Source organism: Palaemon carinicauda, chromosome 33, assembly GCF_036898095.1.
Source record: "Palaemon carinicauda isolate YSFRI2023 chromosome 33, ASM3689809v2, whole genome shotgun sequence".
Lineage (NCBI taxonomy): Eukaryota > Metazoa > Arthropoda > Malacostraca > Decapoda > Palaemonidae > Palaemon > Palaemon carinicauda.
This window is the reverse complement of record NC_090757.1, coordinates 19,008,046-19,027,656: the sequence shown is the minus strand read 5'-3', so window position 1 is coordinate 19,027,656 and position 19,611 is coordinate 19,008,046. Positions and strand designations below refer to the sequence as shown.

The window sequence follows — 19,611 nt, the reverse complement described above, 5'->3', positions numbered from 1 at the left end:
GAGCTATTTTTCCTGGTTCATCCCTTCGGCTTTTAGCATTCTTTTCCTATTAAGGTTGTAACTTGGATGATGATGAAAACATTTTCAGCGTCGAGAATGTATATTTTTCAAATGAATGCATGTAGGCTATTCATGCTGCTAATGTATTAAACTTTCACACAAATATCACGAGATTAAGATTTTGCGACATCTAAGAGAATTACACTATTATCAATGATAATTATTTCAGATAATTATACCAGTAGTTCCATAAAACGTTAAGCGCTTAAACATGTCACTGGCTAATGACGGAGCCTTGCTAATGAGTTTCCATGGATATGTAATAACCACTTTAGCATTTGCTATGAGGTATTTGGGGTTAATGGGGAATATTGGGGTTAATGGGGAATTTAGGTAATTAATGGAAACTTGCCTACTGCCATTAGGATTGGATATTTACCAGTTTAAATTTAGCTTGTTCTAAAAATGTGATATTTTGTGCTAATTTCAAGCATACGAGGTCCAATTACTCTACAAGTACGCTTTCTCTGAATTACAAAAACAGAAATTATGCACTAAAAACTTAATCCCTAATGGAAAGGAACATTAATTTCGTTTTTCCTACTATTTCAAAATATATGAAACTTTTTTTTCGTTTATTTACTAAGAACTAAATGGCAGCAGCATTATCTGCAGCATCAGATTAAGATTTCTTTCTACTTGATTTAAATTACTATTTCCTAGATAGTCTAGTTTTTTATATAAAAATAAAATTTAAATACTTCCCAAGTAGGAGATTCCTTACAACAAAAATGAAAAATGTGACAAAATCACAATACAAAACAGCTTAATAGGTTTACAGTAGCTATGTAATTTCAAGATCAATATTTCTTAGTTATTTCTGATGTTAAATTAACACTAGGGAGACCCTAAACCTCATACAATCTTGTGACGGTAAAACATTTGAAAATGAAGGAAAATGTGTTTAGACCTTCAGGGCATAACCAACATTGATGCATACTAGCTCTTGACCAATGCCCTCAAGGAATACAGAAATTCGAGCTATAATAGCGACCAGCTAATCATACCCAACCTTTGTTCACGAGGGACTACAACCTTTGTTCACGAAGGACTAAAGACTATGATAAATTCATGCTTTACTGGAGGCACGCACACAAGACTTCTATAATTCTATTCTATAGCTTTCAAAAGGGTATATCGCTTCGAGCCGAGCCAAGGCTTGGGTCAACGGAGACTTTCACGATACAAACAAATGGGTTTGGACATTAACATTACTGCTAACTATAATGCGAGACTCGCTCTACTTAACTCCCATTATATTAAAACCACACTTATAAAACGTTAACTGGAAATTTATCCGCAAAAATACGCCGTTTTTTGGCCTTATTTCAGTAAAATAAAGAGAACCATAATTTTACCTTCGTTTGTTATCTTTTTTACGTTGTGGTTATATCACTCCTTCACGTCAATATCTCAGTTTTTAAAACTAAAATTACAGGAATAAATGTTGCCAGGCATTAATATTTTTTTCTTAATGCAAATCATTACAGTGCAAATTACAACATAATACTTCAATGTTTGTTCTTAGATATACTGCGTACATGTATCATTCATAGTTGAGACAAGCTTCAAGAGTAAAAAAAAAGAAACTAACTTTAGAGAGTTTACTTCTCCAGTACCATCCACCACTAGATTTCAAGATCCCATTTAAACCTTAGAACCATTTGAAAGGTGGTTTATGACTGGCAGAGACAGGGGATAGTAGAATGCCCTACAGACTAATCATATATCATTATTATTATTATTATTATTATTTTGATATTCACAACCTTATTCGTAAAAGCACGATGGTACAAGCCCAAGGGTTTAAAAAGCAAAATAACCCAGTGAGGTTAGGTAATTAACTACAAGAAAAGTAATTAACATTTGCAATAAACTATTTTAAGAACAGTAACAATAAACATCTCAAAAAACAAACTAAAAACTTTCCATAAAAAGAAAGAAAAAAACAGTAAAAGAAATAGGATAGAGTAGTGATCAGTTCCCAAAGCCCCTCTCTATCAAGCAGAAACCAAGAGGACCTCAAAAGATCAGTTTAGACATATTGGCTCCCCCAAAATACATCCTCAGCTCACAAATATGGTTATGTTTCAAACACTACTAGAAACTATGGACTGAGTGGGTACCTCAACTCCCGTCCAACAGATTGCTAAACAAAGGTTCCAATTGAAGACCTGTTTTGTTGGTTCGCGTTTAAGATTTCATCCTTAACATGGAGACATACCACCATTTCGAATAAAAATATTTCCATATTTCCCCCTTTTAAGGAATGGATTACAGTATATAGCTACGGAATTCTTTGATTGCTAAACAAAGGTTCCACTTGAAGACCTGTTTCTTTTGTTGGTTCGCGTTTAAGATTTCATCCTTAACGTGGAGACATACCACCATTTCGAAAAAAATATTTCCACATTTCCCACTTTTAGGGAATGGATTACAGTATATAGCTATGGAATTCTTTGAAGAAAAATCATGGCAAAAGAAATCATGGATTAGATTTATCAATCTTTAATACAATCACAAAATTTTAGACACCCCACAACAATCTTTTTCCCAGGTAAGTATTATGTAATAAGGTTATCAAAATAGCAAATAACAGACTAGTATAAATCTTTAAATTAAATAAGAGTAGTTTAAGAAGGCTAAAGGGAATGCCAGTATCTACAAAATTTCAGCCAAACGACAATTAGATTTTAAGCCACGACCGTTCAGAGTTTTCATCGATGCTCATGTTTCCACCACTGCTATACTCCCTTCAAGGTTTCTCTTCCAAGCAGCAAAACGTCAACCTACAAAGAGAAGGCAACATAAAAATCCTGGACTTATCAAAATAGCAGATAACATACTTCAAAATTAGACTAGTACAAAATAAGAGTTAAAGGAAAAGTCCTGACTTAAAAACTGGAGGAAAAATCAAATGCTAAGTCCCGACTTCAAACTGGAAAAAAAAAAAAAAAACTGTAGTCTCAAATTTAAAACTGAAGCAAACCAAAGTCAGAATGAAAAGTCCCTGCGTATAAATTGGATGGAAAAATATTAAAAAAATTTCAAAACTGGAAAACAGTCAAAAGGAAGATTACTGACTCCACTCTGAAAATTAAAATATCCAAATTCGAAATGGAAAGTACTTAAAAGTTGAAAACATTTAAAAGCCTAAATTTCAAAATGAAATAACCCTAAAGGGTATATGGATTTTTTTTTTTTTTTTTTTTTTTTTGCCAGTTGGATGAACCATACAGATTTCATAGTGTTTTATCCATTCCATACCATAAATATTGGTACATACAACCCGTTCATGATCTTGACTACGGGACACAGCTCATAATAATTACGGTGGATCCCAAAGGGAAAACGGGGCGAGGGAAAAAAATTGTAGCAATAGTATGGGTCAGAATTCATATCAAACACAAGATAACCAGTTGAAAAATATACGGTTTGGGCAAGTGGAGTGAAATTAAAATATAACTGCCTTCGCCAAAATAGATTATACGAAGGGTATGTATTCACCATAAATGTGTATTTGCAAGTTAACACAAACTACTGTACCCATTTTGACCAAACTTTGTGGTCACGTTGGGCATGACCCAAGGACGATCTAGCATTTTTGGATAAAGCATAACATAGTACAATTGCAAAGCATTACTTTGAAAGTAACCGCAATGTTAAATGAGAAATATTCAGTATTTTTAGTTTGGGAACAATGTTACACAAAATCTACCGAACCAACTTAAACCATGTGGACAAGCGGGGTATGACCCAAGAACAATACATTCATTGGATGTTAAAGAAAATACATCGAAATACTGTACAATACAAGACTGAACAATACGCAAAATCTGCAGCACTAATTTCAACTGAACTTTGCGGACACATGAGGAATAATTTAAGGACAAATCCTTTAGACTTTGAAGAAAATACACCGAAGTACAAGTACGCAGTGGACTTAAAACAAAATATGACTGAACACAACAACGGAACAACTTTCAACGAAACTTAATGCAGAATAAGACCCAAAGGACATTTTGGGATTATTATTTTAATATAACCAACATCAGCCAAAATAATGAACAGTATTTAAAACAAAAAATAGAAGACTATTACACTAAATTGCGAAATAGGATGAATTCCCCTTTGAAAGCCATCTTGCGAGGGTAATAGCTAATGAAAACAATGTCTGGGTAGTGACCAACAATCAACCTCCCAAACGTAAACAAATAACTCAACATGGAAATGGTGTTCACATTTTAGTCGATCGACACTTTATGCCACAAAATAACCAACACTATCATTTCCCAGTGAAATCCAGTTTCTCCAGAAATTAAAGTATCTGTAAAATTATAGAATAGTGCAAACCGTGCAATATAGTTTGCAGAAAATAAGACTATTGTAATTTATTTTGTAGTGTTTTCAACGTTTTTGATAATTATTCCTGGCAAAAATCCAATTATTGAATTATGGGAGGTCGACTACCGTAAGTGAAAAACTATGGCTTTGCGTTAGGTATCGTCATCAATTACGACCGATAAGCCTTAAAATATAGTGTACTTAAACGTGTTTATATTAAAATTACCTTTTTTCAAACTGTTTCCGTCTATCAAAAAATAAACAGTAACCGTAATGAATTTCTAACCACTAGAGCCTTTTGTTTGCCAGGACTTCCCGACGCATAGAAAACAGGGGTTTTCATCCCATTTTCTATGGACTCCCTGGTAAGTATTCAATGCTTGTAGAAATACCTATTTGGCTAATAATTTATTGATTTTAACTTTGGCGTATGTTCGCTTCGCTCGCGATTAAACAATCCCAGTGCTCCTACGATCTAGCAAGTGGAATGTTTTGCTACGAGTTAACCCCGTGGTCTAGTAGTTTGGTATCTTTTCGAACATGGGCAGCTTCCATTTCCAATGATCACACTATCTATAAACACTTTTCTACATTAACCATTAATTTTTAACAGGCAATAAAATAAGAGCTATGGTTATATGGCGTATTCAAATATAGAAAATAAAGGTTTAAGTTATGAAACGTTGGGCCTTTTACTCTGTTTGAAAAAGCAACTTATGTCAGAAGCATCACTTATCAGTTTTTCTGAACTCACGGGTGGAAGGAATCTCCTAAGAAAGTGCTGACAAAAGGAGCAAAACTGGTATTTTTTTTTCTATCAAAATCTCTAACTTCTTCAATAGAGGTTTCCGGCAGTAGTATATGGTATTCAAAATAAGTATTTCCAAAGATCTATTCAGTTATGAGAGTTTCAACGTCCTAGCTAATTTGCACCATAATTGAATCAAAGTATCATTAACAAGATTCTGATGTTCAAAAAAATTATCCTGAAAATTTGAACGATTAATAGTAGAGATAAAACTCCGGACTTCAAAACTGGAAGGAGTAAAAACATCTACAATATTACAAAAATTAAAATGTATATCCGGACATAAAATTAGAAAAATTCAAGTAAACAGTAGAACTGAAATACAAGTATAGGAATCCAGACCTCTTAAATTATACAACCCCAAACGATATTTCTGGATTTAAAAAGACAATTCAAAATTAAGTCTCAAAAATGTTGTGAAATAAAGTTGAAAATTTAGGTTTACCTCAAGGTGAAACCTTACGGATTTTTAGATTAAATTTGTTACACTACCGTCTAATTTCACAAAATTCTAAATACCACACTATATGATCTATAACACGTTCAAAATCATGTCATATCTAATTAAAAAGTCGAGTAATTCATTCTCATCGTGTACAAGAAAGTTTATAATGATATTCGTAATTTAACCTAGAACTTCAATAGAAGCCGGTCGCGTAAAACATTGGATTTAAACACATGCACTATTTTACCAAACGAAAGTTAAAACTACTGAAAAGTGCATATTCTCACATTTCCTTGTACCATGAAATAATTTCGGACAACCTCATTGAGCCATTTTTTTTTTTTTTTTTTTTTTTTTTTTTTTTTTTTTTTTTTTTTTTTCAAGTATTTCTAATTACCACAACTCGTTAACGACCTCGATCATTATCGTAAAACTTTTAAAAAATCAGCCACCTCATTGAAAGTTCCAACAATAAAGCAGCAAATGAATTCTTCAATAAATCAATCGACGCTAATTACCTTGCGAGCAAGAATATACTCCCTTAGAAATAAATAAAACAAACCCTTACCAGTCGACTGTGGATGACTTGTGGACTTCAATTTTTGAAAAGGTGCTAAATCGATCGATCTCCGTGAACGAACCTTGCAGTACAAACCGAAACCACAGAAATGGCCGCTTTACTTTTCAACCTTCGTTTTCTTATGTATGACGTCAGACGTGACGTGGCAAGGATCGCCAAGTCTGAACAGTATTCTGTGTATTCCGCTGAAAGGGTTGTTTTAATCTTGAGTTTTAACATTTCCAATTTTGAAATATCGTTTAGAGTTGAAAACAAAATGACTTAAAACGAGGTTAGTGTTTGTAGAAGCATTAAATTAATTCAAATAAATTTGTCTATGATTAATTTCAACTTTAGTTACTTTTTTTTTTTAAACGGATCTTAATAATTTTGCCGGTTCTGATAACACCTTAAAGAAAATATTTTCTATTCATAGAATATTCAAAATTACACCCAAACACATGTACTGTACATATTTACATAGTAATGTAATATATATATATATATATATATATATATATATATATATATATATATATATATATATATATATATATATATATATATATATATATATAAAGTGTGTGTGTGTGTGTGTGTAAGAGAGAGGGTGGCACTAAAATGGTATAACCTTTGCTACAGTATTTGGATCCCGTTTTGGAAGTTCATGGATCGCTCACAGGCTACTGCATACCAATGTGTACCAACACAATCTGTTGGAGTTTGCAAAAATAAAGGTTGTATATCAGAAAGTGAAATGCAGAATATAGGGTTTTATTAATTTTCTTAGTTCGATTACAGTTAAAACTTCCTTTTAGTTTTTAGACCTTTATTACTAATTAAATATCTTACGTGATCGATGTAAGTTAAAAATATTCAGAACCAGAATATATTATCATCTTTGGTTTTTAGAGGTTTGTCTTCACACTCACAACTTAATATCCACTGATTGGGTTTGAATACCTTATGAGAGATTTTCACTGTCCCAGAGGTAAGGGACAGTGACAATGACCTACCTAACAGGAGAATGCCCTAAAGACTGGTCATATATAAATATACCAAGTGCCCAAGCTCCCTTCCCACCAACCTAGAACCTGGGAGGGCCAGGCAATGGCTGCTGATGACTCGGCAGGAGCTCTCCCCTACCTCACAAGGATGGTGGGGTTGCAGACACTACAAAAAACTATAGAGCTTAAGTGAGAGACGAACCCCAATCCAAGCAGGGACGTTTCCAATAGGCCACCACAACTCATAGCAGAAATAATAGACAAATGACATAACAGATATATACAGTATCTCCTCTTGGAAATATATCTATTACATAATTTAAAGAAGCATTACTCAATACAATGAGATAATTACAACATGGAAACTCTTTCTGGAATGCATATACAAAATATAAAATAATAAGAAACTATGTAAAGTATATAAAATTGCAAACACGCTTCCATCCAACTCCATTTCACCATTATACTCTCTAATACGAAATAGATGACCATCCTAGCTCCACATGGACAAAAGATAGACAGTCAGACACAGATGAATAGAGTCATTTCTGAACTAGAGTTTCCGCAGTGTGTACACTATCTGCAATGTCAACATCGGGATCACCTCGACCTGACAGATGTTGAAATTCAGCCCAGTTACGCAAATTCAGGTTCCACTGCTGTATCCGTTGTTACACCGTGTTCCGACGGTGTTCCCTCGTCGAAACACAGACGGACAACGAAAACCGAACCCTTCCTTCGTGTTATTTCAGCGCAGAGAAAACAAGAGGCGTACAATCACCTGATCAATTACAGCGTAAATAAAAGTATTACAATTCTCCATTACGTAGATCTACAAGCCTTCGACCTTTGCATGTGAGATCAAAGGTGAGATGTCATGCTGTTTCGGTGGGATAATTATAGGGCGAATTTCTTTACTAATCCTGAATCCAGATGGATAGAGGTGGGCGTTAATATTCCGACGGAGTCTAGCCAAGGCCTTTGGCCGTCATGTGAATAAATTATTGACCTTGTGGGAAATGGGGAAAATAACTATATAGTATATTTCTCTGTTGCTAACGCGTATTAAGGAAGTTGATATATGTATACATATATACACATACAATATATATATATATATATATATATATATATATATATATATATATATATATATATATATATATATATATATATATATATATATATGTATATATATATATACATATATATACTGTATGTATATGTACAGTATATATATATATATATATATATATATATATATATATATATATATATATATATATATATATATATACTGTATGTATATGTACAGTATATATATATATATATATATATATATATATATATATATATATATATATATATATATATATACTGTATGTATATGTACAGTATATATATATATATATATATATATATATATATATATATATATATATATATATATCACAAACACATGTAGACATATATATATATATATATATATATATATATATATATATATATATATATATATATTATATATATATATATATTATATATATATATATATTATATATATATATATTATATATATATATATTATATATATATATTATATATAAATATATATATATATATCATATATATATATATATATATATATATATATATATATATATATATATATATATATATATGCATGTACACCTACATATATAAATATATTCGTGTATATCCTATTTCTATAACATGAAATATATATATATATATATATATATATATATATATATATATATATATATGTATGTATATAAATATATACATATATACATATATATATATATATATATACATATATATATATGTATGTATATAAATATATACATATATACATATATATATATATATATATATATATATATATATATATATATATATATATATATATATATACAATATACACATATATATATATGTATGTATATACATATATACATATATATATATGTATGTATATACATATATACATATATACATATATATATGTATGTATATACATATATATATATATATATATATATATATATATATATATATATATATATATATATATATATATATATATATATCCCATTCTTAAAATATATTTTGACAGATTGTCCGATATACTGAAAGTCTTGCAAAATCGTGATACATTCTTTACCGAGTTGTAAAGCAAACCCCCCCCCCCACAATTTCCAGTGGTTAAAATAAGTTATTTCTTTTTTTAACTTTTACAATGCAGTTTATTAATATACATTTTTCTTATATACTAACAACATTAGAATATCGAGACCTTAAACATGCAAAGTTCTGGAAAACAGAGGCGTCTGTTGAATTGGACTGAATTATCTCTTTTTTTTTTTTTTTTTTTCCAGAGATAAACCTTACGAGAAGCTTATTCAATCAAACAACAGCTATATGTTTCAGCCACTTTCAACCAATGTCTATTTGCAAAGGATTTTCGGTTTGGTAATACCTGTTTCTGTAATTTAGAAAAATATTTTAATATACTGCTCAAGCTATAAAAAAAATGCAAAATAAAATGGATTGTTCTAGATGTTTATCGAAATGTATTCGTCTATAAAATTCCTTTTTTTTCTATAATAATTAACAAAAAATATTTAATTTATAGACTAATATTAATGAAAATGCCATAAATAGCTGAGTAAGCAAAATTCATCTCAAATAAAGTAACCAAAAATTGAAATTCCTTATTCTGGTAGGCCTATCGAAATATATTGGTTACTAAAACTCAAATCTTATTCTATGATCATTAACAAATATAAAATTCATAGTCTTATATAAATAAAAATGCCATGAATAGCCGCGTAAACAAAATTAAACAAAAACCACAGAACTAAATAATAATGCAAAGTACAGGAGCAGAATAAGGCCCCCCCCCCCCCCTACACTCCCTTATGAATAGCTCCTGCCCTTTTCTTTGAAGGAAATGAAATTTAAAAGGAGCCTCATTTGCGTTTATGGTTTCCAGTTCAATGGTCCCTTACTTAGGAGATGGACTGCTCATCCCAGAAAGCACTGGAGCGTTTAATGACCTCTGGACGCCAGCACTGGAACAACACAGGATTTTTTGCTGCACTGGAACAGCAAAGGATTTATTTCTGCACTGAAACGACAAAGGATTTTGTCTGCACTGGAACCACACGGGATTTTGTCTGCACTGAAACAACACACAATTTTATCTGTACTGAAACAACACAGGATTTTGTTTGCACTGAAACAACACACAATTTTATCTGTACTGAAACAACAGTGGATTTTGTTTGCACTGGAACAACACAGGATTTTGTTTGCACTGGAACAACACAGGATTTTGTTTGCACTGGAACAACACAATTTTTTGTCTGCACTGGAACAACACAGGAGTTTGCCGGCACTGAAACCACACAGGATTTGGTCTGCACTGAAACAGCACAGAATTTTATCTGTACTGGAATGACACAGGATTTTGTCTGCACTAGAACAACACAGAATCCCGCCTGCATTGGAACAGCACAGGATTTTTTTTCTGCACTGGAATATAAGATTTTGTCTGCACTGCAACAGCACATGATTTTGTCTGCACTGGAACAACACAGGATTTTATCTGCACTGGAATAACACAGAATTTTGTCTGGACTGGAATAACACAGGATTTTGTCTGCACTGGAACAACGCCGGAATTTATCTGCACTGGAACAACACAGGATTTTATCTGCACTGAAACAACACAAGATTTTATCTGCACTGGAACAACACAGGATTTTATCTGCACTGGAACAACGCAGGATTTTAAATGCACTGAAACAACACAGGATTTTATCTGCACTGGAACAACGCAGGATTTTATCTGCACTGGAACAACGCAGGATTTTATCTGCACTGGAACAACACAGGATTTTATCTGCACTGGAACAACGCAGGATTTTATCTGCACTGGAACAACACAGGATTTTATCTGCACTGGAACAACGAAGGATTTTATCTGCACTGGAACAACACAGGATTTTATCTGCACTGGAACAACACAGGATTTTATCTGCACTGGAACAACGCAGGATTTTATCTGCACTGGAACAACGCAGGAATTTTTCTGCACTGAAACAACACAGGATTTTATCTGCACTGGAACAACGAAGGATTTTATCTGCACTGGAACAACACAGGATTTTATCTGCACTGGAACAACGAAGGATTTTATCTGCACTGGAACAACACAGGATTTTGTCTGCACTGAAACTACACAGAATTTTGTCTGCACTGGAATAACACAGGATTTTGTCTGCACTGGAACAACACAGGATTTTGACTGAAGTGGATCAACACAGCCTTTTATCTGCACTGGAACAACACAGCATTTTGTCTGCACTGGAATAACAAAGGATTTTGTCTGCACTGGAACAACACAGAATTTTGTCTGCACTAGAACAACACAGGATTTTGTTTGCACTGGAATAACACAGAATTTTGTCTGTACTGGAACAACACAGAATTTTGTCTGCACTAGAACAACACAGGATCTCGTCTGCATTGGAACCACAGGATTTTATCTGCACTGGAACAACACAGCATTTTGTCTGTACTGGAACAACACAGAATTTTGTCTGCACTGGGACAACACAGGATTTTGTCTGCACTGGAATAACACAGAATTTTGTCTGCACTGGAACAACACAGAATTTTGTCTGCACTGGAATAACAAAGGATTTTGTCTGCACTGGAACAACACAGAATTTTGTCTGCACTGGAACAACACAGGATTTTATCTGCACTGGAACAACGAAGGATTTTATCTGCACTAGAACAACACAGCATTTTGTCTGTACTGAAACTACACAGAATTTTGTCTGCACTGAAACCACACAGGATTTTGTTTGGACTGGAACAACACAGGATTTTGTCTGCATTGGAACAATGAAGGATTTTATCTGCACTGGAACAACACAGGATTTTATCTGCACTGGAACAACGCAGGATTTTATCTGCTATGGAACAACACAGCATTTTGTCTGCACTGGAACAGCACAGGATTTTGTCTGCACTGAAACTACACAGAATTTTGTCTGCACTGAAACCACACAGGATTTTGTTTGGACTGGAACAACACAGGATTTTGTCTGCATTGGAACAACACAGGATTTTGTCTGCACTGGAATAACAGAGAATTTTGTCTGCACTGGAATAACAAAGGATTTTCTCTGCACTGGAATAACAAAGGATTTTGTCTGCACTGAAACTACACAGAATTTTGTCTGCACTGAAACAACGCAGGATTTTGTTGGCACTGGAACAATTTTTTGTCTGCACTGGAACAACACAGGATTTTGTCTGCACTGAAACCACACAAGATTTTGTCTGCACTGAAACTAAACAGAATTTTGTCTGCACTGAAACACAGGATTTTGTCTGCACTGGAACAACACAGAATTTTGTCTGCACTGGAACAACACTGGATTTTGTTTGTACTGGAACAACACAATTTTTTGGTCTGCACTGGAACAACACAGGATTTTGTCAGCACTGAAACCACACAGGATTTTGTCTGCACTGAAACCACACAGGATTTTGTTTGGACTGGAACAACACAGGATTTTGTCTGCATTGGAACAACACAGGATTTTGTCTGCACTGGAATAACAAAGGATTTTGTCTGCACTGGAATAACACAGAATTTTGTCTGCACTAGAACAACGCAGGATTTTGTCTGCACTGGAACAACGAAGGATTTTATCTGCACTGGAACAACGAAGGATTTTATCTGCACTGGAACAACACAGGATTTTATCTGCACTGGAACAACGCAGGATTTTATCTGCACTGGAACAACACAGGATTTTATCTGCACTGGAACAACGCAGGATTTTATCTGCTATGGAACAACACAGCATTTTGTCTGCACTGGAACAGCACAGGATTTTGTCTGCACTGAAACTACACAGAATTTTTTCTGCACTGAAACCACACAGGATTTTGTTTGGACTGGAACAACACAGGATTTTGTCTGCATTGGAACAACACAGGATTTTGTCTGCACTGGAATAACAAAGGATTTTGTCTGCACTGGAATAACAAAGGATTTTGTCTGCACTGGAACAGCACAGGATTTTGTCTGCACTGAAACTACACAGAATTTTGTCGGCACTGAAACAACGCAGGATTTTGTTGGCACTGGAACAATTTTTTGTCTGCACTGGAACAAAACAGGATTTTGTCTGCACTGAAACCACACAAGATTTTGTCTGCAGTGAAACTAAACAGAATTTTGTCTGCACTGAAACAACACAGGATTTTGTTGGCACTGGAACAACACAGGATTTTGCTTGCACTGGAACCACACAGGATTTTATCTGCACTGGAATAACACAGCATTTTGTCTGCACTGAAACAACACAGGATTTTGTCTGCACTGGAACAACACAGAATTTTGTCTGCACTGGAACAACACTGGATTTTGTTTGTACTGGAACAACACAATTTTTTGGTCTGCACTGGAACAACACAGGATTTTGTCTGCACTGAAACCACACAGGATTTTGTCTGCACTGAAACCACACAGGATTTTGTTTGGACTGGAATAACACAGGATTTTGTCTGCATTGGAACAACACAGGATTTTGTCTGCACTGGAATAACAAAGGATTTTGTCTGCACTGGAATAACACAGAATTTTGTCTGCACTGGAATAACAAAGGATTTTGTCTGCACTAGAACAACACAGGATTTTGTTTGCACTGGGATAACACAGAATTTTGTCTGCACTGGAACAACACAGAATTTTGTCTGCACTGGAATAACAAAGGATTTTGTCTGCACTGGAACAACACAGAATTTTGTCTGCACGAGAACAACACAGGATTTTGTTTGCACTGGAATAACACAGAATTTTGTCTGCACCGGAATAACACAGGATTTTATCTGCACCGGAATAACACAGGATCTCGTCTGCATTGGAACCACAGGATTTTATCTGCACTGGAACAACACAGCATTTTGTCTGTACTGGAACAACACAGCATTTTGTCTGTACTGGAACAACACAGAATTTTGTCTGTACTGGAACAACACAGCATTTTGTCTGTACTGGAACAACACAGCATTTTGTCTGCACTAGAACAACACAGGAACTCGTCTGCATTGGAACCACAGGATTTTATCTGCACTGGAACAACACAGCATTTTGTCTGTACTGGAACAACACAGCATTTTGTCTGTACTGGAACAACACAGCATTTTGTCTGCACTGGAATAACACAGGATTTTGTCTGCACTGGAACAACACAGAATTTTGTCTGCACCAGAACAACACAGGATCTCGTCTGCATTGGAACCACAGGATTTTATCTGCACTGGAACAACACAGCATTTTGTCTGTACTGGAACAACACAGGATTTTGTCTGTACTGGAACAACACAGCATTTTGTCTGTACTGGAACAACACAGCATTTTGTCTGTACTGGAACAACACAGCATTTTGTCTGCACTAGAACAACACAGGAACTCGTCTGCATTGGAACCACAGGATTTTATCTGCACTGGAACAACACCGCATTTTGTCTGTACTGGAACAACACAGCATTTTGTCTGTACTGGAACAACACAGCATTTTGTCTGTACTGGAACAACACAGCATTTTGTCTGCACTGGAATAACACAGGATTTTGTCTGCACTGGAACAACACAGAATTTTGTCTGCACCAGAACAACACAGGATCTCGTCTGCATTGGACCACAGGATTTTATCTGCACTGGAACAACACAGCATTTTGTCTGTACTGGAACAACACAACATTTTGTCTGTACTGGAACAACACAACATTTTGTCTGTACTGGAACAACACAGAATTTTGTCTGCACTGGAATAACAAAGGATTTTGTCTGCACTGGAACAACACAGAATTTTGTCTGCACTAGAACAACACAGGATTTTGTTTGCACTGGAATAACACAGAATTTTGTCTGCACTGGAACAACACAGCATTTTGTCTGTACTGGAACAACACAGAATTTTGTCTGTACTGGAACAACACAGAATTTTGTCTGCACTGGAATAACACAGGATTTTGTCTGCACTGGAATAACACAGGATTTTGTCTGCACTGGAATAACACAGGATTTTGTCTGCACTGGAACAACACAGCTTTTTGTCTGCACTGGAACAACACAGAATTTTGTCTGTACTGGAACAACACAGAATTTTGTCTGCACTGGAATAACAAAGGATTTTGTCTGCACTGGAATAACACAGGATTTTGTCTGCACTGGAATAACACAGGATTTTGTCTGCACTGGAATAACAAAGGATTTTGTCTGCACTGGAACAACACAGCATTTTGTCTGCACTGGAATAACAAAGGATTTTGTCTGCACTGGAATAACACAGAATTTTGTCTGCACTGGAATAACAAAGGATTTTTTCTGCACTAGAACAACACAGGAATTTGTTTGCACTGGAATAACGCAGAATTTTGTTTGCACTGGAATAACACAGAATTTTGTCTGCACTGGAACAACACAGCATTTTGTCTGTACTGGAACAACACAGAATTTTGTCTGTACTGGAACAACACAGAATTTTGTCTGCACTGGAATAACAAAGGATTTTGTCTGCACTGGAATAACACAGGATTTTGTCTGCACTGGAATAACACAGGATTTTGTCTGCACTGGAATAACAAAGGATTTTGTCTGCACTGGAACAACACAGCATTTTGTCTGCACTGGAATAACAAAGGATTTTGTCTGCACTGGAATAACACAGAATTTTGTCTGCACTGGAATAACAAAGGATTTTTTCTGCACTAGAACAACACAGGAATTTGTTTGCACTGGAATAACGCAGAATTTTGTCAGTACTGGAACAACACAGTATTTTGTCTGTACTGGAACAACACAGCATTTTGTCTGCACTGGAATAACAAAGGATTTTGTCTGCACTGGAACAACACAGAATTTTGTCTGCACTAGAACAACACAGGATTTTGTTTGCACTGGAATAACACAGAATTTTGTCTGCACTGGAACAACACAGAATTTTGTCTGCACTAGAACAACACAGAATTTTGTCTGCATTGGAACCACAGGATTTTATCTGCACTGGAACAACACAGGATTTTGTCTGCGCTAGAACAACACAGGATCTCGTCTGCATTGGAACTACAGGATTTTATCTGCACTGGAACCACATGATTTTATCTGCACTGGAACAACACAGGATTTTGTCTGCACTAGAACAACACAGGATTCTGTTTGCACTGGAATAACACAGAATTTTGTCTGCACTGGAACAACACAGAATTTCGTCTGCACTGGAATAACAAAGGATTTTGTCTGCACTAGAACAACACAGGATTTTGTCTGCATTGGAACCACAGGATTTTATCTGCACTGGAACAACAGGATTTTATCTGCATTGGAACAACACAGGATTTTATCTGCACTGGAACAACACAGCATTTGGCTGTACTGGAACAACACAACATTTTGTCTGTACTGGAACAACACAGCATTTTGTCTGTACTGGAACAACACAGCATTTTGTCTGCACTGGAACAACACAGGATTTTGTCTGCACTGGAACAACACAGGATTTTGTCTGCACTAGAACAACACAGGATCTCGTCTGTATTGGAACCACAGGATTTTATCTGCACTGGAACAACACAGTATTTTGTCTGTACTGGAACAACACAGGATTTTGTCTGTACTGGAACAACACAGCATTTTGTCTGTACTGGAACAACACAGCATTTTGTCTGTACTGGAACAACAGAGCATTTTGTCTGTACTGGAACAACACAGCATTTTGTCTGCACTGGAACAACACAGGATTTTGTCTGCACTAGAACAACACAGGATCTCGTCTGCATTGGAACCACAGGATTTTATCTGCACTGGAACAACACAGCATTTTGTCTGTACTGGAACAACACAGCATTTTGTCTGCCCTGGAACAACACAGCATTTTGTCTGCACTGGAACAACACAGCATTTTGTCTGTACTGGAACAACACAGCATTTTGTCTGTACTGGAACAACAAAGGATTTTGTCTGCGCTAGAACAACACAGGATCTCGTTTGCATTGGAACCACAGGTTTTATCTGCACTGGAACAACGCAGGATTTTGTCTGTACTGGAATAACAAAGGATTTTGTCTGCACTTTAACAACACAGAATTTTGTCTGCCCTAGAACAACACAGGGTTTTGTCTGCATTGGAACCACAGGATTTTATCTGCACTGGAACAACAGGATTTTATCTGCACTGAAACAACACAGGATTTTATCTGCACTGGAACAACACAGCATTTTGTCTGTATTGGAACAACACAGGATTTTGTCTGCACTGGAACAGCAAATGATTTTGTCTGCACTGGAACAACACAGGATTTTGTCTGCACTAGAACAACACAGGAACTCGTCTGCATTAGAACCACAGGATTTTATCTGCACTGGAACAACACAGCATTTTGTCTGTACTGGAACAACACAGCATTTTGTCTGTACTGGAACAACACAGCATTTTGTCTGTACTGGAACAACACAGGATTTTTTCTGTACTGGAACAACACAGCATTTTGTCTGTACTGGAACAACACAGCATTTTGTCTGTACTGGAACCACACAGCATTTTGTCTGCACTGGAACCACACAGGATTTTGTCTGCACTAGAACAACACAGGATCTCGTCTGCATTGGAATAACACAGGATTTTATCTGCACTGGAACAACACAGCATTTTGTCTGTACTGGAACAACACAGCATTTTGTCTGCACTGGAACAACACAGGATTTTGTCTGTACTGGAACAACACAGCATTTTATCCGCACTGGAACAACACAGGATTTTTTCTGTACTGGAACAACACAGCATTTTGTCTGCACTGGAACAACACAGGATTTTGTCTGCACTGGAATAACAAAGGATTTTGTCAGCACTAGAACAACACAGAATTTTGTCTGCACTGGAATAACAAAGGATTTTGTCTGCACTGGAACAACACAGAATTTTGTCTGCACTAGAACAACACAGGATTTTGTCTGCATTGGAATCACAGGATTTTATCTGCACTCGAACAACACAGAATTTTGTCAGCACTAGAACAACACAGGATCTCGTCTGCATTGGAACCACAGGATTTTATCTGCACTGGAACAACACAGCATTTTGTCTGTACTGGAACAACACAGAATTTTGTCTGCACTGGGACAACACAGGATTTTGTCTGCACTGGAATAACACAGAATTTTGTCTGCACTGGAACAACACAGAATTTTGTCTGCACTGGAATAACAAAGGATTTTGTCTGCACTGGAACAACACAGAATTTTGTCTGCACGAGAACAACACAGGATTTTGTCTGCATTGGAACCACAGGATTTTATCTGCACTGGAACAGCAAATGATTTTGTCTGCACTGGAACAACACAGGATTTTATCTGCACTGGAATAACACAGGATTTTGTCTGCACTAGAACAACACAAGATCTCGCCCGCATTGGAAAAGCACAGGATTTTGTCTGCACTGGAACAACACAGCATTTTGTCTGCACTGGAACAACACAGGATTTTGTCTGCACTGGAATAACACAGGATTTTGTCTGCACTGGAATAACACAGGATTTTGTCTGCACTGGAACAACACAGGATTTTGACTGAAGTGGATCAACACAGCCTTTTATCTGCACTGGAACAACACAGCATTTTGTCTGCACTGGAATAACAAAGGATTTTGTCTGCACTGGAACAACACAGAATTTTGTCTGCACTAGAACAACACAGGATTTTGTTTGCACTGGAATAACACAGAATTTTGTCTGTACTGGAACAACACAGAATTTTGTCTGCACTAGAACAACACAGAATTTTGTCTGCATTGGAACCACAGGATTTTATCTGCACTGGAACAACACAGGATTTTGTCTGCGCTAGAACAACACAGGATCTCGTCTGCATTGGAACTACAGGATTTTATCTGCACTGGAACCACATGATTTTATCTGCACTGGAACAACACAGGATTTTGTCTGCACTAGAACAACACAGGATTCTGTTTGCACTGGAATAACACAGAATTTTGTCTGCACTGGAACAACACAGAATTTCGTCTGCACTGGAATAACAAAGGATTTTGTCTGCACTAGAACAACACAGGATTTTGTCTGCATTGGAACCACAGGATTTTATCTGCACTGGAACAACAGGATTTTATCTGCATTGGAACAACACAGGATTTTATCTGCACTGGAACAACACAGCATTTGGCTGTACTGGAACAACACACCATTTTGTCTGTACTGGAACAACACAGCATTTTGTCTGTACTGGAACAACACAGCATTTTGTCTGCACTGGAACAACAC

General features: G+C 35.6%; 1 protein-coding gene and 1 long non-coding RNA gene across 2 annotated transcripts; both read right to left on the bottom strand.

Moving 5' to 3' along the window:
• Positions 1 to 2,538: 2,538 nt before the first annotated feature.
• LOC137626080 (uncharacterized) lies at positions 2,539 to 6,396 on the bottom strand. The gene is made up of 2 exons (XR_011040978.1): positions 6,226 to 6,396; positions 2,539 to 2,849 (listed from the first exon to the last, which is right to left on the bottom strand). It is a non-coding gene; the product is annotated as an uncharacterized lncRNA (long non-coding RNA).
• Positions 6,397 to 8,120: 1,724 nt separating this feature from the next.
• On the bottom strand, positions 8,121 to 11,781 carry LOC137626118 (paternally-expressed gene 3 protein-like). Its single transcript, XM_068357195.1, has 4 exons — positions 11,215 to 11,781; positions 10,514 to 10,750; positions 10,259 to 10,377; positions 8,121 to 8,232 (listed from the first exon to the last, which is right to left on the bottom strand). Exons 1-4 carry the CDS (start codon positions 11,779 to 11,781, stop codon positions 8,121 to 8,123), a joined length of 1,035 nt encoding a protein of 344 aa, XP_068213296.1.
• Positions 11,782 to 19,611: the final 7,830 nt, after the last annotated feature.